General features: G+C 60.1%; 1 protein-coding gene and 1 long non-coding RNA gene across 3 annotated transcripts; one reads left to right on the forward strand and one right to left on the reverse strand.

Moving 5' to 3' along the window:
• Positions 1 to 5,434: 5,434 nt before the first annotated feature.
• GLIS2 (GLIS family zinc finger 2) lies at positions 5,435 to 26,437 on the forward strand. Of its 2 annotated transcripts, none has more exons than XM_049699539.1 (7): positions 5,435 to 5,710; positions 19,779 to 20,021; positions 20,902 to 21,074; positions 21,616 to 21,792; positions 21,876 to 22,009; positions 22,091 to 22,212; positions 23,472 to 26,437. In XM_049699539.1, the coding sequence occupies exons 2-7, from the start codon at positions 19,850 to 19,852 to the stop codon at positions 24,269 to 24,271; spliced, it is 1,578 nt and encodes a 525-aa protein (XP_049555496.1). In that variant the 5' UTR covers positions 5,435 to 5,710; positions 19,779 to 19,849; the 3' UTR covers positions 24,272 to 26,437. The 2 variants fall into 2 exon arrangements, with proteins under 2 accessions (XP_049555496.1, XP_004270281.1); XM_004270233.3 differs by having other exon boundaries at positions 5,446 to 5,710; positions 22,094 to 22,212.
• On the reverse strand, positions 14,764 to 18,339 carry LOC125961484 (uncharacterized). Its single transcript, XR_007472238.1, has 2 exons — positions 18,193 to 18,339; positions 14,764 to 16,380 (listed from the first exon to the last, which is right to left on the reverse strand). It is a non-coding gene; the product is annotated as an uncharacterized LOC125961484 (long non-coding RNA).
• Positions 26,438 to 27,091: the final 654 nt, after the last annotated feature.

Consider the following 27,091-nt stretch of genomic DNA (forward strand, 5'->3'; position numbering starts at 1 on the left):
TAGTTCTAACTTATTGAGCGCTTACTCTGTGCCAGGCACTGTGCATGTTTATATGAACTACCTATTTTAACCCTCCCAACAGTCCAACTCAGATAAGTACAGTACTGTCAGAACCAGAAGGTCAGAAAGTTGAGTGACTTACCCACCACCACACAGCCGGCCTTGGGCTTTTTCCGGAAAGGTAGGTACCAATAGGTTGGAGGGGCAGGTGCTTGTACCCCCCACCCCCCCTTGCAGGAAATGGGCTTACTTAAGGCACTCCTGGCTAGCTGGGCGTGGCTGAGAGGTGGGTCTGAACGCCTCATTCAAGGGAAAAGCTACAGACTGGGGGAAACCAAAGCATGAGGGCAGGACAGGCTGCACAATTTGCCGGACCCAGTGCAAAATGAAAATGCACTGGTTCAGTTTTGAACAGTGTGTTCAAAAATGATTAAGAGGGCTTCCCTGGTGGCGCAGTGGTTGGGAGTCCGCCTGCCGATGCAGGGGACACGGGTTCGTGACCCGGTCTGGGAAGATCCCACATGCCGCAGAGCGGCTGGGCCTGTAAGCCATGGCCGCGGAGCCTGCGCGTCCGGAGCCTGTGCTCCGCAACGGGAGATGCCACAGCAGTGAGAGGCCCGCGTACCAAAAAAAAAAAAAAAAGAAATTAAAAAAAAAAATGATTAACAATCTCAAGATAGTGACGGCAGAACATTCAGCGAAGCATGGGCCCTGCTAAATGTCAGGCTCGTGCAACTGCACAGGTGAACGTCCATGAAGCTGGCCCTGATGAAGGAGCCAGGGGCTGAGAAGACAGCATAGACACCCCCCACTTCCAATATCTCCCCCTCCCTCACCCCCTCAACCCAGGAGACTCACTCCAGGCTGGCATTCAGAGTTCAGCCTCCAGAACTCCAAAAGCTGAGCACTTCAGGCCCTCTAGGGGTCAGGTGAGTCCCCACGGGGAGAGTGTGTCTCAAACCCAAATGACCTTGCTGGCCCCTGGGCATTCTCAGCCAGGGGCCCTGCTGGCAGGTGGGCTGGGTCATACATGCTGGGCCCAGCAGGGCCCTCAGTTCTGACTCAAAGCCCTTCTTTCTCACTGGAGCAGGGAGTGAGGAACAGTCAGGGCTGATTCCCAGAATAAACACTCCACCCATAGTCAGCCCCAGCCCTCAGCCACAGAAAGCCAGCACCAACAGGGAGAGATCGCCCCAGGCTGCCTGCTCAAGGTTAATAAGTCACCCTGATCTCACTCCTGCCATCACTCCATTCTTGTGCCTGGGCCCCCACTCACAGTGGGTTGCAGGCTTCATTAATAACAATAATAGCTACCATTTGCTGCACTCTTTTTCTCCCCTCCCGGCATTGGTGGGAGCCCTTTGTGTGCCCTCTCAGTAGAGCCTCACACAGCTCCATAACAGGCATGAGGATCACCATTTCACAGATAGGGAAACTAAGAGAGATGCGATGACTTGGCTAAGGTCAAGGGCTAGAGTTTGGGATTTGCTGCCATTCATCTGTCCCGGTTCCTATCATCTCTCCTACATCTGTAACATAGGTCTTCAGGCTCACGTCTCTGTGTTGTCTTGTATTATTCACTTCCTGCCCCTAGAATAAAGGCTCTGGAAAGACAGGAACCGAACCGTACTTATACAGCTGAGTTTCTGCTGGACCCTGCATCGTGTGTTAATTGAAAAGCTACTTACTAAGCATCATGTTGTGCAGGAAACCCTCCTTGCAGTGGGCAGGTATGTGTGTGTGAATGAGTAAGCCATGTCCGCTCTGGGTACTGATGTAAGGAGTCCCCACTAGACTGAGAGATCTCCTTGAAGACCTGGCTGGGTTTGCTAGCCCAGCACACAGTAGGCCCTCAATAAATGTTGTTGAATGACCACATGATAACAATTTAATAAGCATCTGTTGAATTAATGGGAACCTAGGAGATATTCAATAAATGTTTATTGGGAATTCCTTGGCAGTCCAGTGGTTAGGACTCGGTGCTTTCACTGCTGGGGCCCAGGTTCAATCCCTGGTTGGGGAACTAAGATCCCACAAGCTGCACAGAATGGCCAAAAAAAAAAAAAAAAGTTTATTGATGAAAGATTAGGGGACCAGATTCAGCCCCCAAATATATTAGCAATTATCTTAGCTCAGGCTGCTATAACAAAATACCACAAACTGGGTAGCTTAAACAACATGTTATTCCTAACAGTTCTAAAGGCTGGAAGTCCAAGATCAAAGTGCTGACAGATTCAGTTCCTGGTGAGGACTCTCTTCCTTGCTTGCAGACAGCCACCTTCTTGCTGTGTCCTCACATGGGAGGGAGAGGGGGAGGGAGAGAGAGAATGAGAAAGAGATCCAATCTTTCTTCCTTTTCTTGTAAGGGCACTGATCCCATCATGGGGACCCCACCCTCATGACCTTATTTAAACCTAATTACCTCCCAAAGGCCCCATGTGCAAATATTATCACACTTGGGGGTGGGGTGGGTGTGTAGAGCTTCAACATATGAATTTGGGGGAGGACACAAACATTCAGTCTATAACAGCAATATTTATGAAGTATTTATGAAGAGGACATCCCTCTTCACCCACCTTTCACTAAGAAGGAGGAAGCCACGCCTGGCCTAACTACTATAGCAGGTGCTGCCTCCCAGAAAAGCATACTGTGAAAAACCCTCTCACAGACTGGCCCTCTGAAATGTCCCATACCCCTCTCCTGCCACTTATCTGATGTCCCAGGGAGGTAGTGGGTTATAATACAAGCTTTGGAATCAGATTGACTGAGACTGCAATCTGTTCTATGCCTCCTACTAGCTTCTAAGACCTTAGCCAAATTACTTAATCTCTGCCTCAGTTTCTTTCTCTGCAAAATGGAAATAATAATAGGACCCACCCTCAGGGTTGTTATGAATATAATGAAAGTAAAGCATCTCATACAGAGGAAGAACTAGTCTGGCTGAGAATCAGGGGTTTCTGGTTGGGTCAACTCCACCAAGCTAATATATATAGAGTTCCTCATTCTTGTTGGATTTGCAGGTGCCAAATTTAGGGGTTTATTTGCAGCTAAGGGGACCCCAGCTGGGTCCTGGAATTGAAAAGCGGTGGGTCAGGCTTGAAACCTGGTAGTGACCACTAATGTGTATTGAGAATGTACCTCATTTAATCTTCACATCAACCTCAGAAAGGAGATACTATTATTCACTATCCAAACATGGGAATCCCAAATCAGAGTTCTCACTGGGAGCAACATGCTTGTCCATGAAAACAAACGGGAGTAGAAAAACAAATAAGAAAGGCCCTCCGGGTTAAGGCGTCTTATGGTCAGGTCCCCTCGTAGGGCAGAGACCTTTGGATTTCACTTGAATCCGTTCCCGCTGAACTGTGAGACCCAGGAGGGCAAGGATGGCTGGGGTTGTTCACTCTCTGTCCCTACTGTCGCACAGTGCCTGGCACCCTGTAAGCAGTCCATAAGCATTTTTAACAAATATAAAACTAGCCCTTTGTGTACCTCTTTTCCATACACCTGCATTCCCTCGGGGCTGGAGCCCGGCGCTGCCAACGGGGGACGAAGTGAGGCCCCAGGCTTCACGGCCGCGCTGCGGGCTAAATCGCTGCTATCCGGGATGCCGGAAGGGGGCGCTCTGTGGCCTTGGGTCTCCGCCCCTCCCCACGCACTGGTAGGTCGGCGGACCCAGAGAGTCGGCCCTTAACAGCCCCTTCCAGAAGGCGCTAGGTCCCGAAGCTGGCCTTCCCCAGGGATCATCTGCCGGCTAATGTTTAACCCGGCCTCACTCCACATTATCCACACGAGGGAAACTGGGGTGGGGTGGGGGCAGGGGAGGTTACCCCCAAATTGCTGCCTTCCAGGCCTACTGGCCTTTCATGTATCACCCAACAGTTCATGAGCGCCTACTCTGTCTATTCACGCAACAGTCGTGAGTACCTATTACGTGTCCATTCATGCAACCTACTATGTATCCATTTGCCCGAAATATAATGAGCATCTACTATGTGTCCACATAACAGCTCACAGCACCTATTATGTGTCCATTCATGCAAAAGTCATGAGCACTACCATATGTACATTCAGTTAAGATGGAATGAGCACCTATGCTGTGTCCATACAAGCCACATATTCTGAGCAACTACTATGTTCCAAGCACTGTGCCACACACTGAGGATGCTGCGTGATGAAGACCTACTCGTCCCAGGCTCTGGCATGGCACCGCAGCATCAACTACACGAATGAAGGCAAAATTATGCCCAGAGTCAGATGCCTCACCTATGGAGGATGCTTTTCCTCTCCTGGACCCCTCAAGGCCAACTGGCAGGGTTGGCCAACAGCAGGAGGGTTGTTTTTGAACAAAGATTTGCCACCAGACAGCAAGAAGATAATTGGGCGGGGGCTCTGGGTTGGCCCAAACAAAACACACTTAAGAATGCGAGTCTGGGGTTAAATCTCAGGAGGTAGAAATCAACTTAGCCGTGTGCGGGTGCGGGGCTTTCTCATTCGCGTGTACCCACTCCTTTCACTTCCTAACCACTGGCACCGCGCTGGGAGCTGAGGGTCCCGGCGCGATCAAGGACCCCAGCTGCGCTCGGCCTGACAATGCAGGTTGTCCCAACTGCTGGGATCAAGAACGCGGTGGGGCCTCCTCCTTATTCCACGGGAAACTGAGGCCGAGGGCAGGGCGAGGACCCGCCCGACGTCCGACGGGAAGGAGGGGCTGAGGCCCACCTCGCACCCTGGCTTGCGCCGCCCCGAATCCGGAGCCTGGGCCTCTGCCCGCCGGGCGCTGCCCGCGCGTTCCTGGAACTGAGCTGGGCGGAGAAATCAGGGCCTGCGAAGAAGCATTCCTGCCGCCCTCCCCGCCGCCTGGGGCCGCAGGGGGTCAGGCCAAGGTGACCCCGCGAGAGGGAGGCGAGGGGCCCCCACCCCCTCGGCCGCCGCGACCTCCTCCATCTTCCCGGTCTTGGGGCTTTTCCTCTGGGCCCGCACGCTCTCTCTCAAGTCCTCCTCCGCGCGCCGCCCCCGCTCCGGGCTTCCCCGAGGGCGGGACGTCCCTCCGCACCCCGCCACCCCCAGGCCACCTCCTGGGCCGTGTCCTAGAGCTGCCCTCGGGCCGGGGGCGGGGCCTCGGGGGGGTACCCCAGGATGGGGCCGCGGAGGACGTGCGCGGCTCCGCCGTGGCCCGGCGCCCCCTCCCTCCCGGTGCCCGCTCCCCAGGCCGCGCCGCCCTCCCTTCCTCCCCTCCCCCGGCCCAGCGCCGGGTCCCGGCCGCCCCCTCCCCCCGACGCGCACGCCCCGCCTGGCAGCTGGCGCCCCGGACCTGGGGCCGCGGCGGCGAGAGGGGTTTGCTGGGAGGGCGGGAGTGAGGGAAGCAGCGGGGGAGGGAGGAGGGAGGGAGGCTGCCCCCCGCGCCCCTCCTCCTACCCCTCCTCCGTGGCCCGCCTGTCCCTCCTCCCGCCGCCTCCCTCCTCCCTCCTCCCTCCTCCCTCCCTCTCTAAGACATCCCCGCACTGCCCGGCCGCCGCGGCCACCTTCCCTGCCGGAGCTGCAGATGTGGCGGAGCGGCCGGGCGCCGGGCGGCCGTGCCAGGGGAGCCTGCGCCCCGTGAGCCTCGGGCCCTGGCCCCCGCCCGCCCGGCCCCGTCCCCCGCTCGCTCTCCCGCCGCCCCCAGACCGCCGGAGCCCGCAGCCGGAGCCCGACCGCCCCCGCCGCCGAGGTAGGAAGCCCCCAGGCATTGCGCCGCGGGGACGGGGACCGGCGGGGGGGCTGGCCTGTCGCGCGGGGCCTGCGGGACCCGAGGGTCGCCTCCCCCTCCCTCGTCCGCGCCTCGCCCCGGGCCATTGTGAGCCCTCGCCGGGGCCCCCGCGCTTGCTCCCTCGCTCGCTGGCTCGCGCGCTCCCTCCCTCGCCGGCTCCCCGGCCCCGTCCCACCGTCTCTCTGTCTTTCTCCTCCCTCCTTACCTCCCTCTGTCCGGAGGCCGGGCCGAGCTGCAGCCGAGCCCCGGGCGGGAGCAAACTTCGGCGGGGAAGTTGGGCGGCCGCGGTGGGGGCGTGCTGCGGGGTGAGAGGGGCCCCCATCCCTACCCCCGAGCCAGGGCACGAACTTGTCTGGGGCAGCCGGGCAGCCGCCCCTTCACACGGCGGGGCTGTTTCTAGGATGGGGGCTGAAAGGTGTCTCCTCCCTGGTCCGGGAAAGTCTCCCCCTGCTGCCCCTGGCTAGCCCCGACCTTCCTTGGGCCAGGGGAGGGAGGCGTCCCCGGGGGTCAGGACTGGGAGCTGGCGTTCTGTCCAACACTTGTTCCTCTCCTGCTGTCTGGGTGCAAGCAGAAGGGTCTGGCAGAGTGGGGAGGGCAGGGGTTTCCAACCTGCCTGAGGGAGGGTCTGGAGGGGGCAGAAGGAGGGGGGCAAGGCAGGTGCATCCCGAAGGAGGGAGATGCCTGCGCCCTGCTTCCCCGAAAGCCCCCTGGGATGGGGCTGGAATCCAGGCTGGCACCTGGAGGCCTTGGCACACTGCCCTGCCCAGCCGGGTACTCAGGCCACAGCAGGGCAGCATGCGGCCTGTCCGCCTCTCCAGGAGGGCCCGCCTGGCCGGCCACCCGGGGCAGTGATGGTTGCAGGGAGCTGCCCAGCCCTGCCCTGGGGCCTGGGAAGCGGGAAGGGATCCTGGGAGGAGCCCTGGGCCCCCAGCCATCACAGCCCAGGATCTTGGCTCTGAAGGGAACGCTTGACACTGAGGGGGCAGCCAGGCCAGCTGGGGACCTGGCCAAGGCCTGGGCTCCCATGGTTCTTGGTCTGGGCCAGGGACAGGGCCTGAGCTGTGGTCCTTGGAGGCAGCCATCTGAAGGTCCTACATGCCTTGTCTTGACATCCTGGAGGGAAGGTGGAGCTTAACCAGCAGCTACGGAAGACAGGCCCAGGGAAGGGGAAACTGGCCCCTTCAGTGTGCCCACCCGCCCAGCCCTCCCCAATCCCCACACCAGTGCCACGGTGCCACAGCTGTTCCAGCCCAGCTCATACAACCCTCTCCATGACCTCCTCGGCACCTCCCCTCTGCTCTTCTTTCTCCCCTCTGGGCCCAGGCTGGGCCTCCCAGCTGGCCCTGGCCGGCACTGGGGGAGGGGCTGCACCTGGGGGCCCCTCCCAGGACACCCCTTTCTGAGCTCCAGCCCAGCTCATTTCACAGCCCAGCCCAGCTTGGCTTGGCCCTGTCTACAGTCAGCCAAGCAGGAGGCAGTGCCAGGGGCTTGGGCACCATTTATGGGGGTTGAAGACCCGTTGAAAGCCGCCCGTTTTCCTTAGCCCCTTCCCCTCCCCCTCCTTTCCGGAGCTGCCATTAGCGCTGACCCTCTGACCCCTATGCCTGCCCGCCCTTCCCTGTCTGTGACCTTTGACCTTTGATGTTAAATCCCTCCAGCTGGGGCTCTTCGGCCCCTGAGTGACCCTGATGCAGGACCCCTGGGGGGCCTCTCCCTGCTCCTGGCTCTCTACACAGGGACACCTGCCAGTCCTTCCCTCACTGATGGGGAGGAGGTGCCCCAGGAAGCCAGACAGTGAGTCACCCCACTTCCAGGCATCACTGCTTTTGGGGTCAGTGGCTTTGGGGGATTCGCTGGAGCTGGGCCACAGCCTGGAGGGTGAGTGGGAAAAGCCCCTGGCCTGGGAGTCTGATGTCCTGGATTCGACATTTGGCGGTGCCACCAACTCCCGAGGGTCCTTGGGCCATGCTCTTCCCCCTTCTGGGTCTCAGTTTCCTCTTCTGACCGAGGGGTCAGACAAGGTGAGCTTTCTGACCTGCAGAGTCCATGAGAAGACCTGGGGGTGGGGGGTGCCGAGAGGGGGCTAAGGCCAACAAAAGCCAACTCTCAATTATCCGTGGGTGGAGCCGCTATGAATAACTGAATGCCACAGACATCCAGAAACCTCATTTTTAAACAATCCTGTGAACTGAGTCCCCCCCAAAGCTTTTGTTGTTTCTGAAAAGCCCAGCTGCAAATGGGTAGCCACAGCGATGTCTTCTCATGCCTGGGCTCCCCTCCTTGCTGGGAGTGCCGGGCAAAAGGGCAAACTGGTCTGGGGACAGAGCTCTACCAGGGCCTCTCCCTGGAGCTTGTCAGAGGGCCTGGATCCCTCTCAGCCCCATCATGTGGACCCCTCGCCCTTCTCCCCTCCTTTCCTGGCCTTGGCCCAGGCTGTGGGAGTGTCATCTGCCACCTAATCCTCTAGGGGTCTGAGCTGCCTTATAGAAGGAAGAATGTGTTTTCCTGACATTTTCCTATGTGCATTTCCATCTACCCCAACTCGACTTGCCTGGAATCCCAATTTCCCACTTGGGCGAGGGGGCGGGGACGGGCGCCAGGCAGAGTTTGGGGCAATCCCAGGATGAGGGAGGGTGGCGACAGCTGTGGCTGGGGGACCAGATGTGGGACTGGGGCGTGCAGTTGAGCTCTCTGGGAGGCGTTTGGGGTGGGGCCCCTGGCGCTGAGAGGCACGCCAGGGGTTGGGGCGAGGGCTGCTGTTGGCTCTCTCCCACGCAGGAGGCCTCTCCAGGTTCCCGTGTTCCAGGCAGGGCTGAAGAGGCCCCTCACCCAAGTGGGAAATTCGGATTGCAGTGGGGAGGCCCTGAGCCGAGTGGAATGGGGCGGTGGGGGGTGGGTCTGCCTTTTTCGAGGCTTTGAGAAGCCCTCCTCTATTCGGGGCTATTGTCATTTTATATTTCACACAGATGACTGAGGCCAGAGGGCTGACCCCTGGAAGGTGCTGTGTGGTCCTCCCTTCACCTCGATAAGCACCCTTCTCAGAGGTGGGGGTGTCCCTGGCTGGCAAGGGTGTCTTTGGGGTCAGCCAAAAAATGTGGATCTCCCCCCAACACAAATTGCCTCTCCTCCCAGGGCCTGTGAAAGGGTCCTAGAGATGGGCCACAGTCCAGACATGAGTCTGGGGGTTCACCTCTCTGAGAATGCCAGGGCCAGGCGGGGATGAGATACCCAGCCTTGCCCCAGCCTGCCTCCAGCCCTGGGTGGGAGACACCACAGCTTTTGCAAGGCACTTGGGACACATCTGCCCTAGTGGTTTCCAGGGTGGCCGCTTCAGCCCCACCCTGGGGGCAGGGACCCTGCACTTTCACCCAGGACCTCTAGTGCTTTGCTGATCAGCCAGGGTTGGGGTGACCCTGACACCTGGAGAGGAATGGACTTGCTGAGTGGGTTGGGGGTGTCTTATGCAGGGACGTGGTCTGGAGTAGACCCAGGTTTCTCTCCAGGATCCAACTTAGCCCTATAAGCCCCTGCTGTCTCTCCAACTAATAAAAATATCAGCTCAGGTCCCGGGGTCTGGGGGTGGGTTGGGGAGGTGAAGTGGGTCAAGAGATGGAGCAGCAGGGGAGGAACGCCTCTAACAGCTCCCTGAGAAAATCAAAAGGATGCCTTCCAGTGGCCACCACAGGCACTGACATCTGTCACCTGAAATTGCTACATTAGCTTCGTGAGAGACTCATTGATCCCTATTTGACAAATGAGGAAACTGAGGCACAGGATGGAAAAGGGCCAATGGGCATCTGGGCCTGAGTTCCTGGGTCAGCTATGGCTCGGGAGGGTAGGGTTGGGGTCTGGTGGCCTGGCACAAGAGAGGAGCCTGCTCTTGAGGGGGGGCCTGAGCTGGCCCTAGCAGCTGTGCATACTGGGCCCCGAGCCTCCATCCTTTCCCTGGCACTGATCCTCCTGGCCTCAGCTCCAGACTTCTCCATGGGGGAGACGAGGCCTAGCCCAGGTCTGCAGGGGTCCTTGGTCCTCTTTCCCATTCCAGTTCTGGGACTGTGGGACCCCTCCCAGGCGCTCCAGGAGCCCCAGAGTTCTGACCTGCCTCCTGCCTGGGACATGTCGCAAGCTCCCTCAGGCTGGGCAGGGTAAAGGCCCTGCTCTGGGCATCTTGCGGGGCAGGGAGCTCAGGCTCTCCACTCCCCTCGCCCTCTCAGATGGGATGGAGGGTCTGGGTAACTGGAGGGGCCTGGGGGGCCACAGAGATGGGAGGTGATTCCAATGGGGGAGGACTTCCCATCTGCTCCAGTTGCCCCTGGTGGGGGATGGGCAGCGGGGGCTGAGAATCTTCCAGAGCCATAACTGGGGGGTGACTGGAGCCTCCTCAGGTCCTTTGTCTTCACTGCTAGAGAGGCCAGGTAGTACCTTCACAGTGAGGGCCCGACGTGAGCATGTGTGACGTGCATGTGTACACGTACCCCTGTCATGGCAGATGGCTATCTGCAGAAGGACTCAGACCTGGTCCCTGGCCCCTTCCTCCAGTCATGACCAAGGGTGGGTGGGAACCTGCTGAGGCCCCAGGAGACTGCTGAGCTGCCTGAGTCAGCCCCCGGGAGCCTCCAGGAAGACAATCCTGCCTGGCTGACCGAGGGTCTTGTTTGCCTGACACACTCACAGGGTAGCTTCCCACTGGGACCCTGAGAGTAAGGAGGCGGGTGGGGAGGAAACAGGCTCAGAGACTTGAGGGCTTGGCCCAGGGCCACTTGGGATCAGGGAGGGTCAGAGGGGAACCAGAGCCTAGGATTGTGTGGTCCTGGCCGCTGAAATATCAGTTCAGCCTGGGAATCCCCCCAGCTTCTCTGCTGCCCCCCATCCTCTGCATGGGCATCATGTGGGGACAGCTGTGTCTGGAGGAAGCCTCCCTCCCTCCCCCTCATTGTCTGCCTGGGTCTGCCTGGCAAGTCCCAGCCTGCCTGAGCCATTTCTCCCCAGGGCCACTCCTTCCTGCATCCAGACCCTCGGCAACCCCCATCACCACACTTCCAGGCTGACTGACCCAGAGCTGTGATGTCCACCTCCCCCCAAGGCTGTGGGGCCCTCCATTGTCCTGCCTGTTATAAAGTACCCCCCACTCCAGTGCTGCTGTCTGTCTGCCTGCCAGCCCTGACCTCCTCCAGGCCAGGCCCCCAACACGCCCTTCAGGATACCTAGTGGACACCCTGAGTGGTCCTGTGGGCCCTGGGCCCCAAGGACTTGAAACAGGCCAGGCCTGGCACGGCCCCACCCAGTGGGTGTTTCCTTTGGGTTCATGCCCCTGGCTTCTGGACTTGCTTTGCTACCCAGAGGGGGAGCAGGGGAGGGGCAGGGGTGGCTGGGAAGAGGGCATGGGGGTGGAGTCCAGAGTTTGTGCTGGAGCTCCTGCTGGGCCTGGTCTAGACCAGCTGTTCTGGGGCGGCTCTGTGTCAGGGCTGGGTGGGAGTGGCAGGAGATGAAGCTGGGGGAACTGCGCCCTTCTGGTCATCCCAACCGATGAGGGTGATGCTGACTGCCTTACCCTCACCGCCCAGGTCTGCTCCTGGGTCCCTTGCCCCAGACAAGGAGGAGGAGACATCTGTGTCAGGGCCCTGCCTCGTGGGCAAGCCACTTCCCTCTTTGGGCCTTAAGCCCCTCCACACCTCCCCTGCTGGTAGGTACCACCAATGGATTCATTCTCTCATTCATTCAACAAACATTCACTGAGTACCAAGTGTTTGAGAAAAGTGAAGGGCTGGGGACTTCCCTGGCACTCCAGTGGTTAAGACTCTGTGCTTCCACTGCAGGGGGCACGGGTTTGATCCCTGGTTGGGGAACTAAGATTCATGCCTTGCAGAAGAGAGAGAGAGAGAGAGAGAGAGAAAAGGCAGGTGTGATGGTGCCGTTAGGGGAGTGGTTTGGATGTTCAGGCTCTGGTCCTACTCTAGGCCAGCCCCCTCCTTTCACCAATGGGGAAACTGAGGCCCAGAGCCTTGCTCACATCAAATCGGAGCAGGCCTGGTTGTCTGGGCTCTGAGTCCCCAGCACTTCCCATTGCTGCTCAGTTCACTGTGGTGGAAGGAGTGGCATTAGTGATGCACTTGTGAGGACTTGGACCCAGGGCAAGTGTGGCAGGCAGCAAGGGGCCACTGCAGGGCTAGGGTTGCTGCCCTCAGCGGTGTGGGGACAGAGGCAGGTCCTCTGCTCAGTTCTCAGGCACCTGGAAGAACAGCCATGTATGGCTGCAAGAGGCAAAGAGTGAATCAGGGGAGACTCTGGAGGAGGAGATCGGAGGGGAGTGGCAGCTGGAGGAGAATATGGAAGCGCAGAAGGTTGTGAGGCAGGAGCTAGCACCCAAGAGCATCAGGTGAGCAGGAGGCAGAGAGTCCTGAGAAAGGAGTGCTGAAGGGGAGAGCCTGGGAACAGGAGATTGGGCTGGAAAGGAAGATGGCAGTCTTCTGTGTAGAGCAGTCCATGGCTCCCCAGTACCCTCCAGGTCCTGGCCCAGCCTCTCTCTTGGGCTTCCTCCTCTGCTGAATGACGGGCAGTTTCATTATGGGTCAGTTGGGGCCACGCTTCCAGGCCTCTGCAGTGTTGGGTGCAGAAAGAATGTGGGCTTTGGAGCCTGGAGGTGAATCCCAGCCGTGCTATTTATAAGCTCTGTGACTTTGGCAGGTAACTGAACCACTGTGAGCTTCAGTTTCCCCATCTGGAAAGTGGGGAGAATAACACCTAATTCACAGGGTCCTGAGGATGAATGGAGATGGCCCACAGCACTGGTTGTGAGGACCCCAACGCTTCACCCCATGTCCATGTGGCCAACTTGGATCCAACCCCCCGCAACACACACACACAGGAGCACCCCACCCCTAACATTGTTCACCTCTGTGAGTCTGGGCGCCCTTCATTCTCATTCATCTGTGGGCCCCCAGGACCGAGTGGAGGGCCTGGTGTTGGAATGCATAACTGAGTGGTTGGTAAATGAGGCGGAGGGAAGGGCCAAAGTCCAGAGCCCGCCTGGCCGCCTCCTGCCATCTTGAGCTGGTGGGGGCTGTTCACAGTGGGCCTGGTCCCTGTCCCGGGGTGGTGGGAGGGTTGGGCCGTGAGGAGGGGCCCCCAGGACTTGGGTGGCACTCCCGGGCTCGTCCTGCAGCCAGGCTCAGTGTGGGAAGCACAGTGTTTCCTTCTCTGTGGGGACTGGGCCTCATCCCCGCTCCCACCCATAAGCCGAGACTCCTGGGTCCAGGACCCTGACCCTTGTTACCTGCCGTGTCCTGTGTGTGGCGTGTGTGTGCACAGGTGTGACACATATGCATGTGCCTATATGTCTGAGGGTGCCATGGGTGCCCATCCATGTCCTGTGGGACACTGGCCAACGCCTCTGCAGGCCCTAGAGAGCACTGGCAGAGTGCCCAGCCCTGCCCGCCCACGCCGAGTGGCAGTGCTGCCTGGCAGGGCCTGGGCTGCTGTGCCTAAGCCTTGTTGGTGTGAGTCCCTGTCTGGCTCCCCTGGTGCTGGCCCCTCCCAGGGATTTGGGCGGCCTGGGGGCCCAGCCCTTCCCTCTCCACCCGCCACCTGGGCGTGGGGGCTGCTTGGCGGGCTTGCCTCTGGCTGAGGCCCAGGTGCAGGCAGTGCTCATAGCCCCACGCACCGCCGCCCCCCCCCCCCGCCCCCGCAAGCTGGGCAGACAGGAAAATACCAGACATAGTTGTGCAAAGGTGGCTGCAGGCAGGCAGGCAGCGGGGGGTGGGAGGCCGCCTTGATGGGCCTGGAGCCACCAGGCTAGGGGAGGCCTCTGTGCCAGGCTGGTCCTTGCAGCTGGATGGGTGTGTGTGTCTGTGTGAGTGTGCATGTGCAGGCCTGGCCCATGTGTGAGCTGCTCCCCCCACCCCCCAGCTTGAGCCTGGTGTCACCCTGCTGGCATTGGGAAAGGAAATGTAGCTCCTGGGAAGCTGGAGCTGGGGAGGGGCATAGGGGAGCCAGCTGCTTGCCTTCCAGCATCAGTACTGCCTGAACCATCTGGGTGACCTTGGAGGCTGAGTTACTGTGTGGGGCACCCCCAGCCCAGGGCTGAAAACAAGAATCTTCAGGGCTACCAGTTGCTGGCACCTCCTGTGTGCCAGGTGCCTGGCAAGCTCGCCCTGTGGGGTGCCCCGTGAGCTGGCACCTGATCCATGGGGCCTGTATTCCTGATGAGGAAACCAAGTCTCAAAGGTGTGACGGGACTGGGACCTGGTAGCCTGACTCTGGGTAGCGCTTTCTAAACGTACCCAAGTGGGGGTTCCTGGCATGCACCCCTGCTCAGGAGGTGCCCAGCTGGGAGCTTTCCCGAGGCCCCCATGGCTAAGCAGAGAGCTCAGCCCTGGTTGTGTCACCTGGAGGCCCTTGAGCTCCCACCTGGGCAGGGTCTGCCCTCCAGGGGGCCTGGGGAAGCCCCCCACCCTCACCCCCATGCTGGCTGAGTGCCCATCTTGGGGTGGGGGCGGGGTCTGCTTGTGAAGCAAGAGGTTCCTGGGGAAGGCGAACCCCACACTCTTCCAGGAAGTGCTGCTGGCACTGGCCCCTCTCCTGGGACTTGCTTGGGTCGAAGCCTCAGGATAAGCCCCCTGGGTCCTGGGAGGAGGCTTCCTTCTTCCAGGGCTGCTCAGAGCCTCTCCAGGGCCTCCCAGTGCTCTTTCTTTGATGCAGTCAGGCTCTGGAAGGTGGCTTGGGTTAGCTGTGGCCACTCCACTGGGTAGCAGAGACTGCGGCCCTCCGAGGGGCACAAGCTTGTTTAGTTACACCCTCAACTGAAGTACAGGTACTCCCAGCTGAGGGTGAGACTATGTGATTACAGTGGGAGGGCAGGTCCCCTCTCAGCTGTCCTCACAGCCCCAAACTGGCCAAAGACTGGGGGACTCAGCAGCGCTGGTGACAATTTGTTCACAAGTTTGATTAAGCACCTACTATGCGCCCAGCAGTGTTCTAGGTGCTGAACATTACATACTAATGGGAAACACTAATCATCGGATATGCAGCATTTTATTGATTTCTCCCCAAAATCCAATGAGGGGTATGTCTTTAAATTTATTTATTTATTTATGGCTGAGTTGGGTCTTTGTTGCTGGGCGCAGGCTTTCTCTAGTTGCGGTGAGTGGGGGCTACTCTTTGTTGCAGTGCTAGGGCTTCTCACTGCGGTGGCTTCTCGTTGCGGAGCACAGGCTCTAGGCATGTGGGCTTCAGTAGCTGTGGCTCGCAGGCCTTAGAGCGCAGGCTCAGTAGCTGTGGCGCACAGGCTTAGTTGCTCTGCGGCATGTGGGATCTTCCCGGACCAGGGCTCAAACCTGTGTCCCCTGCATTGGCAGGTGGATTCTTAACCACTGTGCCACCAGGGAAGCCCGAGGGGTATGCCTTATTCTATGATTATCGTCCTGTTTTAGACATGACAACAATGAGGCTCAGACTGGGAGGTGACTTGCCCTAAGTCAAATGGGCCGGAAGTGGCAGAGCCAAGTTGGAGACCCAGGTGGTCTGACGCATACTGGAGCCCTGCTCTGTGGCCTGGTCAGAAAGGGGGGCCCTGAGAAGATGAGGCCTGCCCCTGCCCCCCGGCCCCCGCCACTGTGCGGCTGAAGAGGGTGGAGCTCTTGGCCAGAGCAGGGCGCCGCAGCAGTTCCCAGGAATGCAGGGCTGTGGGGCCGTTTGCTTTGGTAGCATATCTGCCCTCAGCTCCCCAAGCCTCTCTGTGGGCCCCCCCCAATAGTCAGCCCCTCCAGCACCCACTCACAGCCTGCTGTCCCTCCTGGGCTCTGCACCTAGCTCCCACAAACCCCTGGGCAGGGAGGGGGTGGGAAGCCAGACCCCCTTTGCCTGCCTCTTCCCACGTCCATGGGCCCAGGAGGGGCTAATGGTGAACACAGCTTCTGGGCTCACGTGGGCTTGAAACCCAGTTCTGCCACAGACAAGCTGTGTGACCCTGGACAGATCACTTAATCTCCCTGAGCTTCAGTTTTCACATCTGTAAATGTGGATGAAACAACACCTGCCTTAAACAGTGGGCGTGCCACCCACTCATGAAACCTGGGCCAGAGGTCTCCCCTCCCAGCCCTCAGCTTCCCCCTCTGTAAGACCCACGTGCTGACAATGATGGTCCCTGTACCAGATGCAGGGGCACCCCTCCAAATGCAGGGAAGCCAGGGACTCGCTTCTGCTTTACATTCCATAGCAAGAAAGTCACGTGGGCTTTTGAGAGGTACCTCCTGGGTCCTGGTCCCCAAGTCCTAGGCTGGACGGGTCATAGCTGCTCAAAGGGCAGTTTCAGGACAACCCCTGGGAATAAAGGGTGTGCCTCTCGTTGCCCTGACAACACTGCTACCCTGGCTCTCGCTCACCTGGTCCCACGCTGCTGTGGGGTGGGTAGGGAGGCCTCTCTTACAGGGGCCCAGTCCTCTGTTTCTGCCAAGAGACCCTGAGCGCTTCTCAGGGGTCGTGCCAAGCCTGCCGCCTCCGTCCACACAGGCCCCTTTCCCGGCTCAGGTCCAGCCAGCGGCCCTCTCCCAAGCAGGGACGAGGGGCTTTCTCCAGAGCAGATTCCTGCCGGCGGCTCCCATTAGCCTGGTGACCTTGAGCCTCAGTTTCCCCATCTGTGCCACAGGGAAACCAACGGCGTCACTCACAAGAGCGACTTTAGAGGGTTCAGAGAATTCGTGCACAGACGGCTCCTGGCACATGGTAGGTGCTTAATGGATGCTGACCCCCCGCTTTCGGGTGTGCGTTCCACCCCACGCCGCAGGACCCTGGCGGAGGCGGTGACTTGTCCCGGCCTTAGTTTCCCCGAGGGGCCGGCTCCGCCCCCCGCTGGGGTGGGCCGGGCTGCCAGGTAGGGCCGGGAGGGCGCTGCGGGCGCTGCAGCTGGGGGCCGTCTGCGCGCGGCCGGAGGGCGCACAATAGCGGCCATTGTCTGCGCTCGGCCAGAAGGCGGGCGCGGCGGGGCGGGGGCCGGGCCCCCGAGGGCCACCGCGGCCCACCCTCGGGGTGACCCCGCCCCGCCCCCGCCGCCCCGGTGGTCCCCGCGCCACCCCCGCGCGCTCCCACCCGCGCCGCTTCCTCCCGCTCCCTCCGCCCTAATTAGTTCCTTTCGCAGCTGGAGCAGCGGCGCCCGGCTGCGCGGCCACCTCGGCGCCGCCTTCCCGCCCAACCCCCGCGCTCGGGGACCGCATGACCCCGCGCTGGCGGGGCGCTTGTCGCGTCACCTCGCGGTCAGCGGGAAACTGAGGCCAGGGTTCCGCAACCAGGCTCCGCGCTACCTCAAGAGACTCGCCTCTACTCTCAGCGAGGCGGGTCACCCTTCGGAGCGTCCCTCTCCTTCTCCGGGAAACAGACACCGAGTGTCCACCTCCCCACCCCCAAATCGATCGGGTGATGGCTGGCTGCCGGCCTCCGGAGGTGATCACAGCGCCAGTCCCGGGGTTCCAGGCCCAGCTGCGTACCCACTCTGGGCCTCTAAGGCCCAGGAGAATGTGACCCTGGCTCTGGACTGCCCCCATCACCCAGCCCGGGAGCAAAGAATAGAGCCCGAGCCCAGAACTGGCCACTGCTGGCTGGGGGTGGGGGGTGGAAGGGGACACTTGGAGGTTGGCCAAGGTCAGAGCAGGAGTGGGGGTCACAGGCGTCTCCCCTTGGGTGGGGCAGCCTAGGGTGGGGAGCTGTGGGCTTTTGGGGGCGGCTCCTTCCTCCTTTCCCAGGAGTGGGGAGGCTGGGCCTCCTGGCTGGGCTCTGGCTTTCATCAGAATGAACCCCTGTTCCCAGGGCAGGACCCAGTGGCAGGAAGTGGGGGGGGTGTCTCTGGGGACTGGGTCTGCTGATTAAGGGGGGTGCTGTAGGCCCAGCCTCACCCTGGGAGACAAGCTCCTTTTGGGGTCCTCCCTAGTTCTGGGCTGAGGCAGTGTCTCCTACAAGTCTTCAAAACAAGGTGACCCATGGCTCCTCCCTGGTTCCCCTCTGGCCTTAGGAGAGGGCATAGGGCAGGTGCCAAAGGATGTTACTTGGGCAGTGTTGCCAATGAGAGTGTCAGTCTGAATTCCCAGTTCCCAATCCATCCTGCCCTCGTGGTCCCCTTCTCCAGAAGGTCGGGTAGGGGGTTGGGGGACAGAGGCTGTGGGGAGGCCTGTGGCTCTAGGCCAGCTGAAGGACCAGGCCACCAGCCCTTCCTGGCTCCTGAATTCTTAATCAGCATAAATATTTACTTCCTTCCTCCCCTTCCAGGCTCCCAGCACAGAGGAGCTTCAGGGAGGTTGGACTGGGCCTGTGTCTAAAAATAAACAGGTGGAGGGACAGGCAGACACACAGACAGACAGACATAACTGGGGGGGTGGGTCAGGCAGAGGGCAGCTCCCTGCCCAGCCAGAGGAAGAGTGGAGGGGGCCCAGGTCCATCCATCACTGTCACCTGCCCACCTGGGTCTGGAGCTCCTAAGGGGACAGTGTGGCAGTCTGGTCCCAGCTCTCTGGCATCACTGGGAGCCCCTGGCCCATGCATGGCCTGCGGGTTAATCCAAACAGATCTGCCAGCTCCCACCTGATGGAGTTTAACAGGGAAAAGTAAAGTCACAGACCTCGGTCCCACAGCCAAGTGTGGCCACCCATTCTCTGATAATGCTGCCCCCTCCCCAGGCTCAGAGACTCCAATGTTAGCCATGTGCTGGGGTCTTGGGATGTGTCCCCAGAAGCAGAGGGTCCTAAGTGAGGGAGGGGACCACTGTTACCTGTGTGTGTGTGGAGGGTCTTGGCAGAAGTGGAGCTTGTTGGGGAGACGGATGAGCCCGGGCTTGGAGCTGGGGCAAGCTCCAAGTTGCTGAGGGGCTTGGTCTGGAGAAGATGAGTGAGGATGTGGGGTCCCCGTCCTGCTCCGTGGAGAGAGCTCCAGGCAGCTCTGCAAACATACACACTGGTGAAATACACGAAGTCTTTTACCATGTGGTGGTCTCGGGGATGTTCCCTATTAAATTGTGAAGAGCTAGATTCTGTGAACGACAGAGAGTATCTTGTTTGGCAGATAGATTTTCAGGGTGTAATCATCTCAATTAACAAACACAAGGAAACACCATTTCCCAGCATGTGAAAAGATTGCTGCTGTAAAAAATGATTTGGAATAAAGGACCCTTGCTCTTGGGTCACTTATATGTGAAGAAAATTACACCATTGAGAAATTCAAAGTGGTGAAAATTCACCACTCAAAATAAAAGAATATCATCATCATTAAAAAAAAATTATGTATGTATGTGTTTTACTAACCACTAGACAGCCCATCACTTCCCCCTACCCTGCCCCTGGATGGCCTGGCTGGGCCACAGTCCCCAGCTGCCCCCTGGTGGTGGCCCAGAGCCCTCGGGCTCCCCACGCCTGTGGGACCCTCTCCTTGGACTGCCCCTGGGAGGCAAGGCCACCTGTCTGTCTGCCCAACCCTTGGGGCCAGGCCAGGCTTCGCACAGCTTGCCTGGGACAAGCTGTCAGCCTCATTCCCTTGGAGGTGACCACAGCTGCTTAGGTGCTAGCGGTCAGTAACTAGCACCTCTGAGGGCCACCTGGGAGGACACTCATTGCCCTCCTGGCCTGGTTCTGGGTCTTCCAGCTCACACCAGGCATATGTCCCAGGCGTGACTTCCCACTCAGTCAGAAATGACCTTTGGGACTTGCCTGGCCAGTTCCAGGGAGGAGATGTGGCCTTGAATCTGATGGTTCTGCCACTTCCTAGCTCTGCAACCTGAGACAGTGTCGCTAAAACTCCATTCATGGCAGAATGGACCCTGTGAGCTGCTTCCCAGAAAAGTCTCGTGGGAAGTGGAGGAGTTAGCTGTGGGTTGGTGGTTGGCTCACCATGATACCTGCTGTCCAGAGCCACTCAGAAGGTCTCTCTACCCGGGGAGGCAGCCTCCACACTGCCCAACACCCACTGCCTCTCCGCTCCTGTGGGCTTTAATGGGCTCAGCCCGAGGAGGAGTCTGGGGTCACAGTGTCACAACACAGCTCCTGTCCTCTCCCAGGTTCCTGCCTGAATACCAGCTTGGGAGCCCCTCGCTGCCTGCTGCCGCCCCCACCCCCAGCCCCCATCACCATGCACTCCTTGGACGAGCCGCTCGACCTGAAGCTGAGCATCACAAAGCTCCGGGCGGCGAGAGAGAAGCGGGAGAGGACACTGAGTGCAGTCCGGCACCGAGCTCTGCACAGGGAGCTCGGCCTGGTGGATGACAGCCCCACCCCGGGCTCCCCGGGCTCCCCGCCCTCAGGTACTGTGCCCGGGCAGGGCAGCAGTCTCTGAGCCCTGAAGGAGCCATGGCGATAGGAAAAACGTCCCAGGTGTATCCACCAGGACATAGTCACAGCCCCTCACAGCCTCACTTAGAGTGCTCTCCACACTGTCCATCCATCCTCCCAGCAGTTTATCTTTGGAGGTGACACTGTCCCTGGGAGGAGGGAACTGACTTGCCCAGCTCCTGAAGCTGGCACAGCAGAGCCAGGATTCAGACTGAGGCCTCTGGGAGAATTTGGAGGAGCTGGTAAGGGGTTACGGGGGATTCATGGGTAGTAGCAAAAGGCCCCGTGGCCCAGTGTCTGGGCTCTGAGGCAGAGTGGTCGGTCAGCCAGACCAATTGAGACTGGGGACTGAGCCCAGCAAGTGCTTCTCAGGGGGTGCTTGGGGCTCAGGTCTTCTGCTCCGTCTCTGGTGGACCCTGAAAACCAGATCTACCACGTCTGAGCTGGAAGGCTCTGGAAGCAGCCCAGCCCAAACCTTTCATGTTACAGAAGGGGGCAGAAAGGGACGGGAGAGAAGTGAGAGGTCCCTACCTGACATTGTGATGAGGAACCAGGGGCCCTGGGTTCCAGTCCCTATTCAGTTACTTACCCTGTGTGCCAGCCCGTTCCCATCTGTAAAATGGGTACTTCCCATCTTAACCAGTGGCTGAGCTCTCACCACGGCAGAGGTCACATTTGTCAGCTGTACAGGTTGCTACTCAGATTCCTGGGTCCCAGGGTGGTGCGGGGTGGGGGGGGGCAGGGTGTGGCTGGTGTCTGCTTCCAGAGTCACAGTGGAGGAGTTGTGGGCAGGAGGGACTGGCCCGTCAGAACTCCTGGCTCCAGTATCCCTGAATCATGCCTTTCCCTTAGGCTTCCTGCTGAACCCCAAGTTCCCCGAGAAGGTAGAGGGACGCTTTTCGGCAGCCCCCCTGGTGGACCTCAGCTTGTCGCCGCCGTCCGGGCTGGACTCGCCCAATGGCAGCAGCTCGCTGTCCCCTGAGCGCCAGGGCAATGGGGACCTGCCTGCAGTGCCCACTGGCCCGGTAAGGAGGGGATGTGTGTTCTAGAGAAAGTGTATTTCTGGGGCTGCTGTAACAAAGGACCACAAACTGGGTGGCTTAAAACAGAAATGTATTATTGTGGAAGCTAAAGTCCAAAATCAAGGTGTTCACAGGGCCATGGTCTCCCCGAAGGCTCTAGGGGGAGTCCTCCCTTGCCTTTCCCAGCTTCTGGTGGCTCCAGGTGCTCCTTGCCTTCTAGCCATGTCACTCCACTCTCTGCCTCTGTCATCACACGGCCTCCCCGCTCCGTGTGTCTGTGTCCAAATCTCCCTTTCTCTTTTGGAGACACTGGTCACTGGGTTCAGGGCCCCTGTCCAGTCTGACCTCTTAACTTAAATCTGCAAAGACCCCATTTCTATACAAGGTCATGCACACAGGTACCAGGGGTTGGGGCTGGGACATGTCCTCGTGTGGGACACAGCTCAACCCCCAGACAGAGGGAGACCGGGGGTGTGGGGGTGGGGTTTGGGCCCACTGGCCCGTGGGCAGGTGTTGACCAGCTCTGCCCCCTACCCTCCCCCAGGACCTCCAGCCACTGCGCTACCTGGACAGCGTCCCCAGCTCCTTCCAGTTCTTCCTGCCCCTAGGCTCCGGGGGGGCCCTGCACCTGCCTGCTTCCTCATTCCTCACCCCCCCCAAGGACAAGTGCCTCTCGCCAGAGCTGCCCCTGCCCAAGCAGCTGGTGTGTCGCTGGGCCAAGGTGAGTGGGGGTTGGGAAGAGTGGGGCAGGGTCCAGGGCAGGTGGCGGCCCCACTCGGGCTCAGCACACTCTTGGCCCTGCAGTGTAACCAGCCCTTTGAGCTCCTACAAGACCTGGTGGACCACGTCAATGACTACCACGTCAAGCCCGAAAAGGACGCAGGCTACTGCTGCCACTGGGAGGGCTGTGCCCGCCATGGGCGCGGCTTCAACGCCAGGTGAGGGAGGGCGAGGTGGGTGGGAAGGGGGGCCTGGGTGTCCAGCGGCTGAGCTGTCCTCCTCCTGTGCCCTCCCTGGAGCAGATACAAAATGCTCATCCACATCCGCACACACACCAACGAGAAGCCGCACCGCTGCCCCACCTGCAGCAAGAGCTTCTCCCGCCTGGAGAACCTGAAGATCCACAACCGGTCACACACAGGTGAGGGCGGGGCTGGAGTGCGGGCGCCGGGCCATCTCTGCAGCCAAGAGACAGTCGCGTACCCCAACTGTTTGGCGGCCCCTTTCCGAGTGCCACTCGCTGGGGAAGCCTCTCCCATGGGTCAGACCCTCGCCACGCGCTCTTGGGACACAGACTTGTCTTCCTGTGTCACACTCGGCATTGTGTTCGTATGATCGTCGACTCATGCCACTTGTGACTGCAGTGTGTCTGCTCGCTTCTCGTGGATCCCAGCACACAACAGGGCCAGCACTGGCCAGCAGAGCCACACACTTAATTTATTTATTTTAAAAATATTTATTTATTTGGCTGCGCTGGGTCTTAGCTGCGGCACGCGAACTCTTAGTTGTAGCATGTGGGATGTAGCTCCCTGACCAGAGATCAAACCCGGGGCCCCTGCATTGGAAGTGTGGAGTCTTAGCCACTGGATCGCCAGGGAAGCCCCTTAATTTTAAATTTCCTAATCGCCCACATTGAAAAAAGTACAAAGAAATACACGGTGAGGTGAATTACAATGATATATTTTCTTGAACCCAATGTATTCAAAATGTTGTCAATTCAATATTAAAACATCAGGGAGGGACTTCCCTGGCAGTCCAGTGGTTAAGACTGTGCTTCCAATGCAGGGGGCGCAGGTTCGATCCCTGGTCAGGGGACTAAGATCCCGAATGCCTGCGCTGCGTGGCCAACAAACAAACAAAAAAACCCCACACACATCAAGGAGACACTGAAATTCTTCATTTCCTACAAAGTCTGTGGACTCCAGTGTATATTTTACACTAGAGGCACATCTCAAAGGCTCACAGCTTCACGGGGCTCCGGCCGGCCCTGGTCAGCAGGAGCAGCCCTTTCATAAATCTGGAGAAACTGTGTTGAGTCAGGGCCAAGGGCATCCACGCAGCGCTCACTGTGAGCCAGGCCCTAGCAGGGTCTTTAAGCAATTACCTGTGGAAGTGGTCGCTGTCATCAAAGTCTGAAGCACAGGCCTGAGGCCAAGGGCACACACAGCCAGGCCACAGGCTGGCTTCTCAGCGGCCACGACCTGCCGTCCCCACTGGAGTCAGAGCTCTGCCGGTGCTGAGGACACCACCCCCCAAATCAGACAGCCCCTGCTCTCAGGGAGGTCTCGGTCTGGGATGAGGGGCCTGGGGACTGTCGAGTGGGTGGTGGGGGGTGGGAAACTGGGCTGGGATGGCCTGGGCGGCAGGAGCCCCTCACACCAGCACTGGCGCCGCCCACAGGCGAGAAGCCCTACGTGTGCCCCTACGAGGGCTGCAACAAGCGCTACTCCAACTCCAGTGACCGCTTCAAGCACACGCGTACCCACTACGTGGACAAGCCCTACTACTGCAAGATGCCCGGCTGCCACAAGCGCTACACGGACCCCAGCTCGCTGCGCAAACATATCAAGGCCCACGGACACTTCGTGTCGCACGAGCAGCAAGAGCTGCTGCAACTTCGCCCACCCCCCAAACCACCGCTGCCTACCCCTGACGGCAGCCCCTATGTCAGCGGGGCCCAGATCATCATCCCCAACCCGGCTGCCCTCTTCGGAGGCCCCGGCCTGCCCGGCCTGCCTCTGCCCCTGGCCCCCGGCCCCCTTGACCTCAGTGCCCTAGCCTGTGGCAATGGCGGGAGCAGTGGGGGTGCAGGGGGCATGGGCCCTGGGCTGCCCGGCCCCGTCCTGCCCCTCAATCTGGCCAAGAACCCGCTGCTGCCCTCGCCCTTTGGGGCTGGCGGACTGGGCCTGCCCGTGGTCTCCCTCCTCGCTGGCTCCGCTGGCGGCAAGGCTGAGGGGGAGAAGGGGCGTGGGGCAGTGCCGGCCAGGGCCCTGGGCACAGAAGGCCGCAAGACCCCCCTGGAGAGGACTGAGAGCGGCCGCTCCCGGCCAAGTCCCGATGGCCTCCCCCTGCTGCCGGGCACCGTGCTGGACCTGTCCACAGGCGTCAACTCAGCGGCCAGCAGCCCAGAGGCACTCACTCCTGGCTGGGTGGTCATCCCGCCGGGCTCCGTGCTGCTCAAACCGGCCGTGGTGAACTGAACCCACTTAGTGGACGCCGACCACCTGTAGCCCAGCCGGCGGCTCCCAGCCCTGCCCCCCGACGAACGGAAGCTCTTCTGCGAAATAGCAATAATGTTCTCCTGCCCCAGGGCCCAGTTGGCTGTGTCCCCTGGGCAGACCTAGCCCCAGATAAGCTGGGCAGCAAGGATGGTGCTAGAAGGGCATTGCTGGCACCCCAGGCTCCCGAGGGAGGAACTGGGTCTGCCAGCTAGGGAGAGCTGTGCTCCTGGGTGCTGAGGCCTGGCTCACCTCTGCCCCACCCCACCCCACCCCATCCTCCACCTAGCCTTCAGTCCCCCTGTCCCCCAACTCTAGTGCCACCCTCATCCAGTGGCCAGCTGGGCAGGTCACCCTCCCTCCCTTGCCCACCTGCCAGCCCTGTCCCAGCAGTGGGGTGGTGGGGTGGCATCTGCCCTCCTGACTAGTGCCAGGCTCCCTCCCCATCCCCTTTAATGGTGAGCTGTGAGGACCCCCTGGGATTGAGGTCCCACCCCATCCTGCCTAGCCTCACTGGGCCCCTGCTCTGGGGGCTCCTGACCCCTTTCCCTCTGGTCTACCCTCCAGAGGGAGAGCAAGACAGACGCAGGCCCTGGCAAAGCCACAGGAAGAAGCCACCTTACCTTATGACAAGGCGCCTCCCAGCTTGGAGAGGGAGGCCTGCTCTGCCAGCTGCCCCTCATTGCCCGCCATCTGCAGCAGCCAGCTCGCTGCCTGAGGGTCAGTCCCTCCTGTGGACTGGCTGACACTCCAGGTTGAGGGGGCTGGCTGACTACTCATCTGCCCCTTCACCACTGGGCCTCCCTCTACTTTCAGGGAGCCCTGAGTGGGGAGAGGTGCCAGGACCTGGGACCGGCCCAGCTCAGGGAATAGGTGGGGCTGGGCCTGGCCTGGCCTGGGGTGGTGCCACCCTGCACAAGGGGCTGTGGAGGCCTGCAAGGTGGTGTTAGGAGGGGAGGCTGGCTAGGCACAACCCCGGGCTGGGATACGGCTTCTGTCCTGGGGACACCAAGTCACGGCCAGCACAGGTGAGGGAGGGCTCCAGGCTGGTGCTGGGCATGGGAGCTTCCAGAGGCCATGGACAGAAGGACCTGGGCTTGAGGAGGGGAAGAGGGGCTGCGAAGCAGCCAAGGATGCCCTTGGGAGGGCCCCACTCCTCTGCCTGGGAAGGGGAAACCAGACAAAAGAACCTGGACTTGGCGACCTGGCTGCTTCCTTTGGCTTTTCTGAGCTGAGCTCCTGCCCTAGGTGTCCCTGCTCTGCTCCCCCACGGAGGGGACCAGAATAAGCTAAGGATGCTGGGGCTCCGTGTGCCCCAGAGCCCACACTGCTGCCCAAACCCAGGGAGCTGGGCTCTCCCACAGGCCTGGCAGTGCAGCACATGTCTCATTCCCCGCCCTAAGCCCTCACGTTCCCTCCCCGTAGGGGGCCTGGTTCCGTCTGGGAGGTGCTGGCCCAGCAGTCAGGAGCTCTGTCTGGCTCCTAGGCCTGCCCTGCCCTTGGCCACAGTGACCAAGCCCTCCGTGTCGCCGGCTGCAGAACAAGGGAGCTATGGGACTGCAGGGGGGTCCTTAGCAGCCCTGCAGCTTCCCTCCTCTGAGCAGCTCTGCTGACCCTGCCCTTTCCTGGACTGCCCTTCTGTCCCAGAGGGGTCACCCTGACCCAGCCCACTGACAGGGCCCGGCAGCACTGGCTTTGCCCCTTGAAGGGGCTGTGAGCAAAGCAGGAGGGAGCTGGTCTCCTTCCCTCGCGCCCCACCCAGGACCCAGGCACCCCCACCCCCACTAAGGGCCCCAGGCCTTAAGTCCCCATTGGGGTGAGGGGTTTGAGACTCAAGCCCCGGGAGCAGAGGAACAGGGCACTGGAAGGTGACATTAGCTCAGCATGTGACTCGGTGATAGACCAGGCCCGAAGGGGCCGGTGTACGTGTCGTTGTTGTCGGTTTGTTGTTGCACATTCCAGGATATCAGTATTCTAACAGGTTCTAAGTGCCTTTCTATCGTAGCTTATGTTTTTCCTCCTCTTGGCTCCATTGCTGTTAGCATAGAGTTTTAAAAAAAGAAAAGAGATAAGCTAATGACTATAACAATATATTCCTCCATGTGAGAGGAAGTTTATAAAGAAACAATAAAAGCAAGTTACAAACACGGTTTGTCTTGGATGTGCCAGGAGCTGGGCCATGCACAGGAGACCACCTCCGACCGCCTGTGCCTGGCTCTGGGGTCCCCCACCCAGACTGCAGTGCCGAGACCCTGTTCTGGGGTTTTCTCCCAACCCTGTGGGGGCCATAAGCTCTCTATCTGCTGCTGGGAGCCGGAAGGGAAGGGCGGCAGGGGGAGGTGCTGAGGTGGAAGGTTCTGGACAACACATAGCAGGTTCAGGTACTCATCTGCCACTGCCTGCCATGACTTTGTTAAGTGCCTTAGCTATGGGGAAGCCTGGCTCCCTGGCCTCGGTGCAATGAGAGGCTGGCAAAAGCTCCTCTTTTCCGGCCGCACCCTGGAGCTTTCCCCCCAGATTACTGAGGTGTTAGAGCCCAACCCAGGTCAGGGAAAGGCGGCCTGTGACAGAGCCCAGGGGCCCGAGCTCCATCCACCCACGGGGTGGGCGGGGCAGACCTGAGGACGGTGATGCCGAGGGAGGGCCTGGCATTGGGACTGCGACAGCAGGAGAGGCTGTGTCCGGTACTTGACAGAACGCGACCAGCTTCCTTAGACAAGCAGGGCCAGGCTGGCTGGCTTCTAGCCAACCTTGCCCACACTGGCCCCACTAGGTGTCAAAGGCCCAATAATGGGCAGGCAG

This window comes from Orcinus orca, chromosome 16 (genome assembly GCF_937001465.1).
Source record: "Orcinus orca chromosome 16, mOrcOrc1.1, whole genome shotgun sequence".
NCBI lineage: Eukaryota > Metazoa > Chordata > Mammalia > Artiodactyla > Delphinidae > Orcinus > Orcinus orca.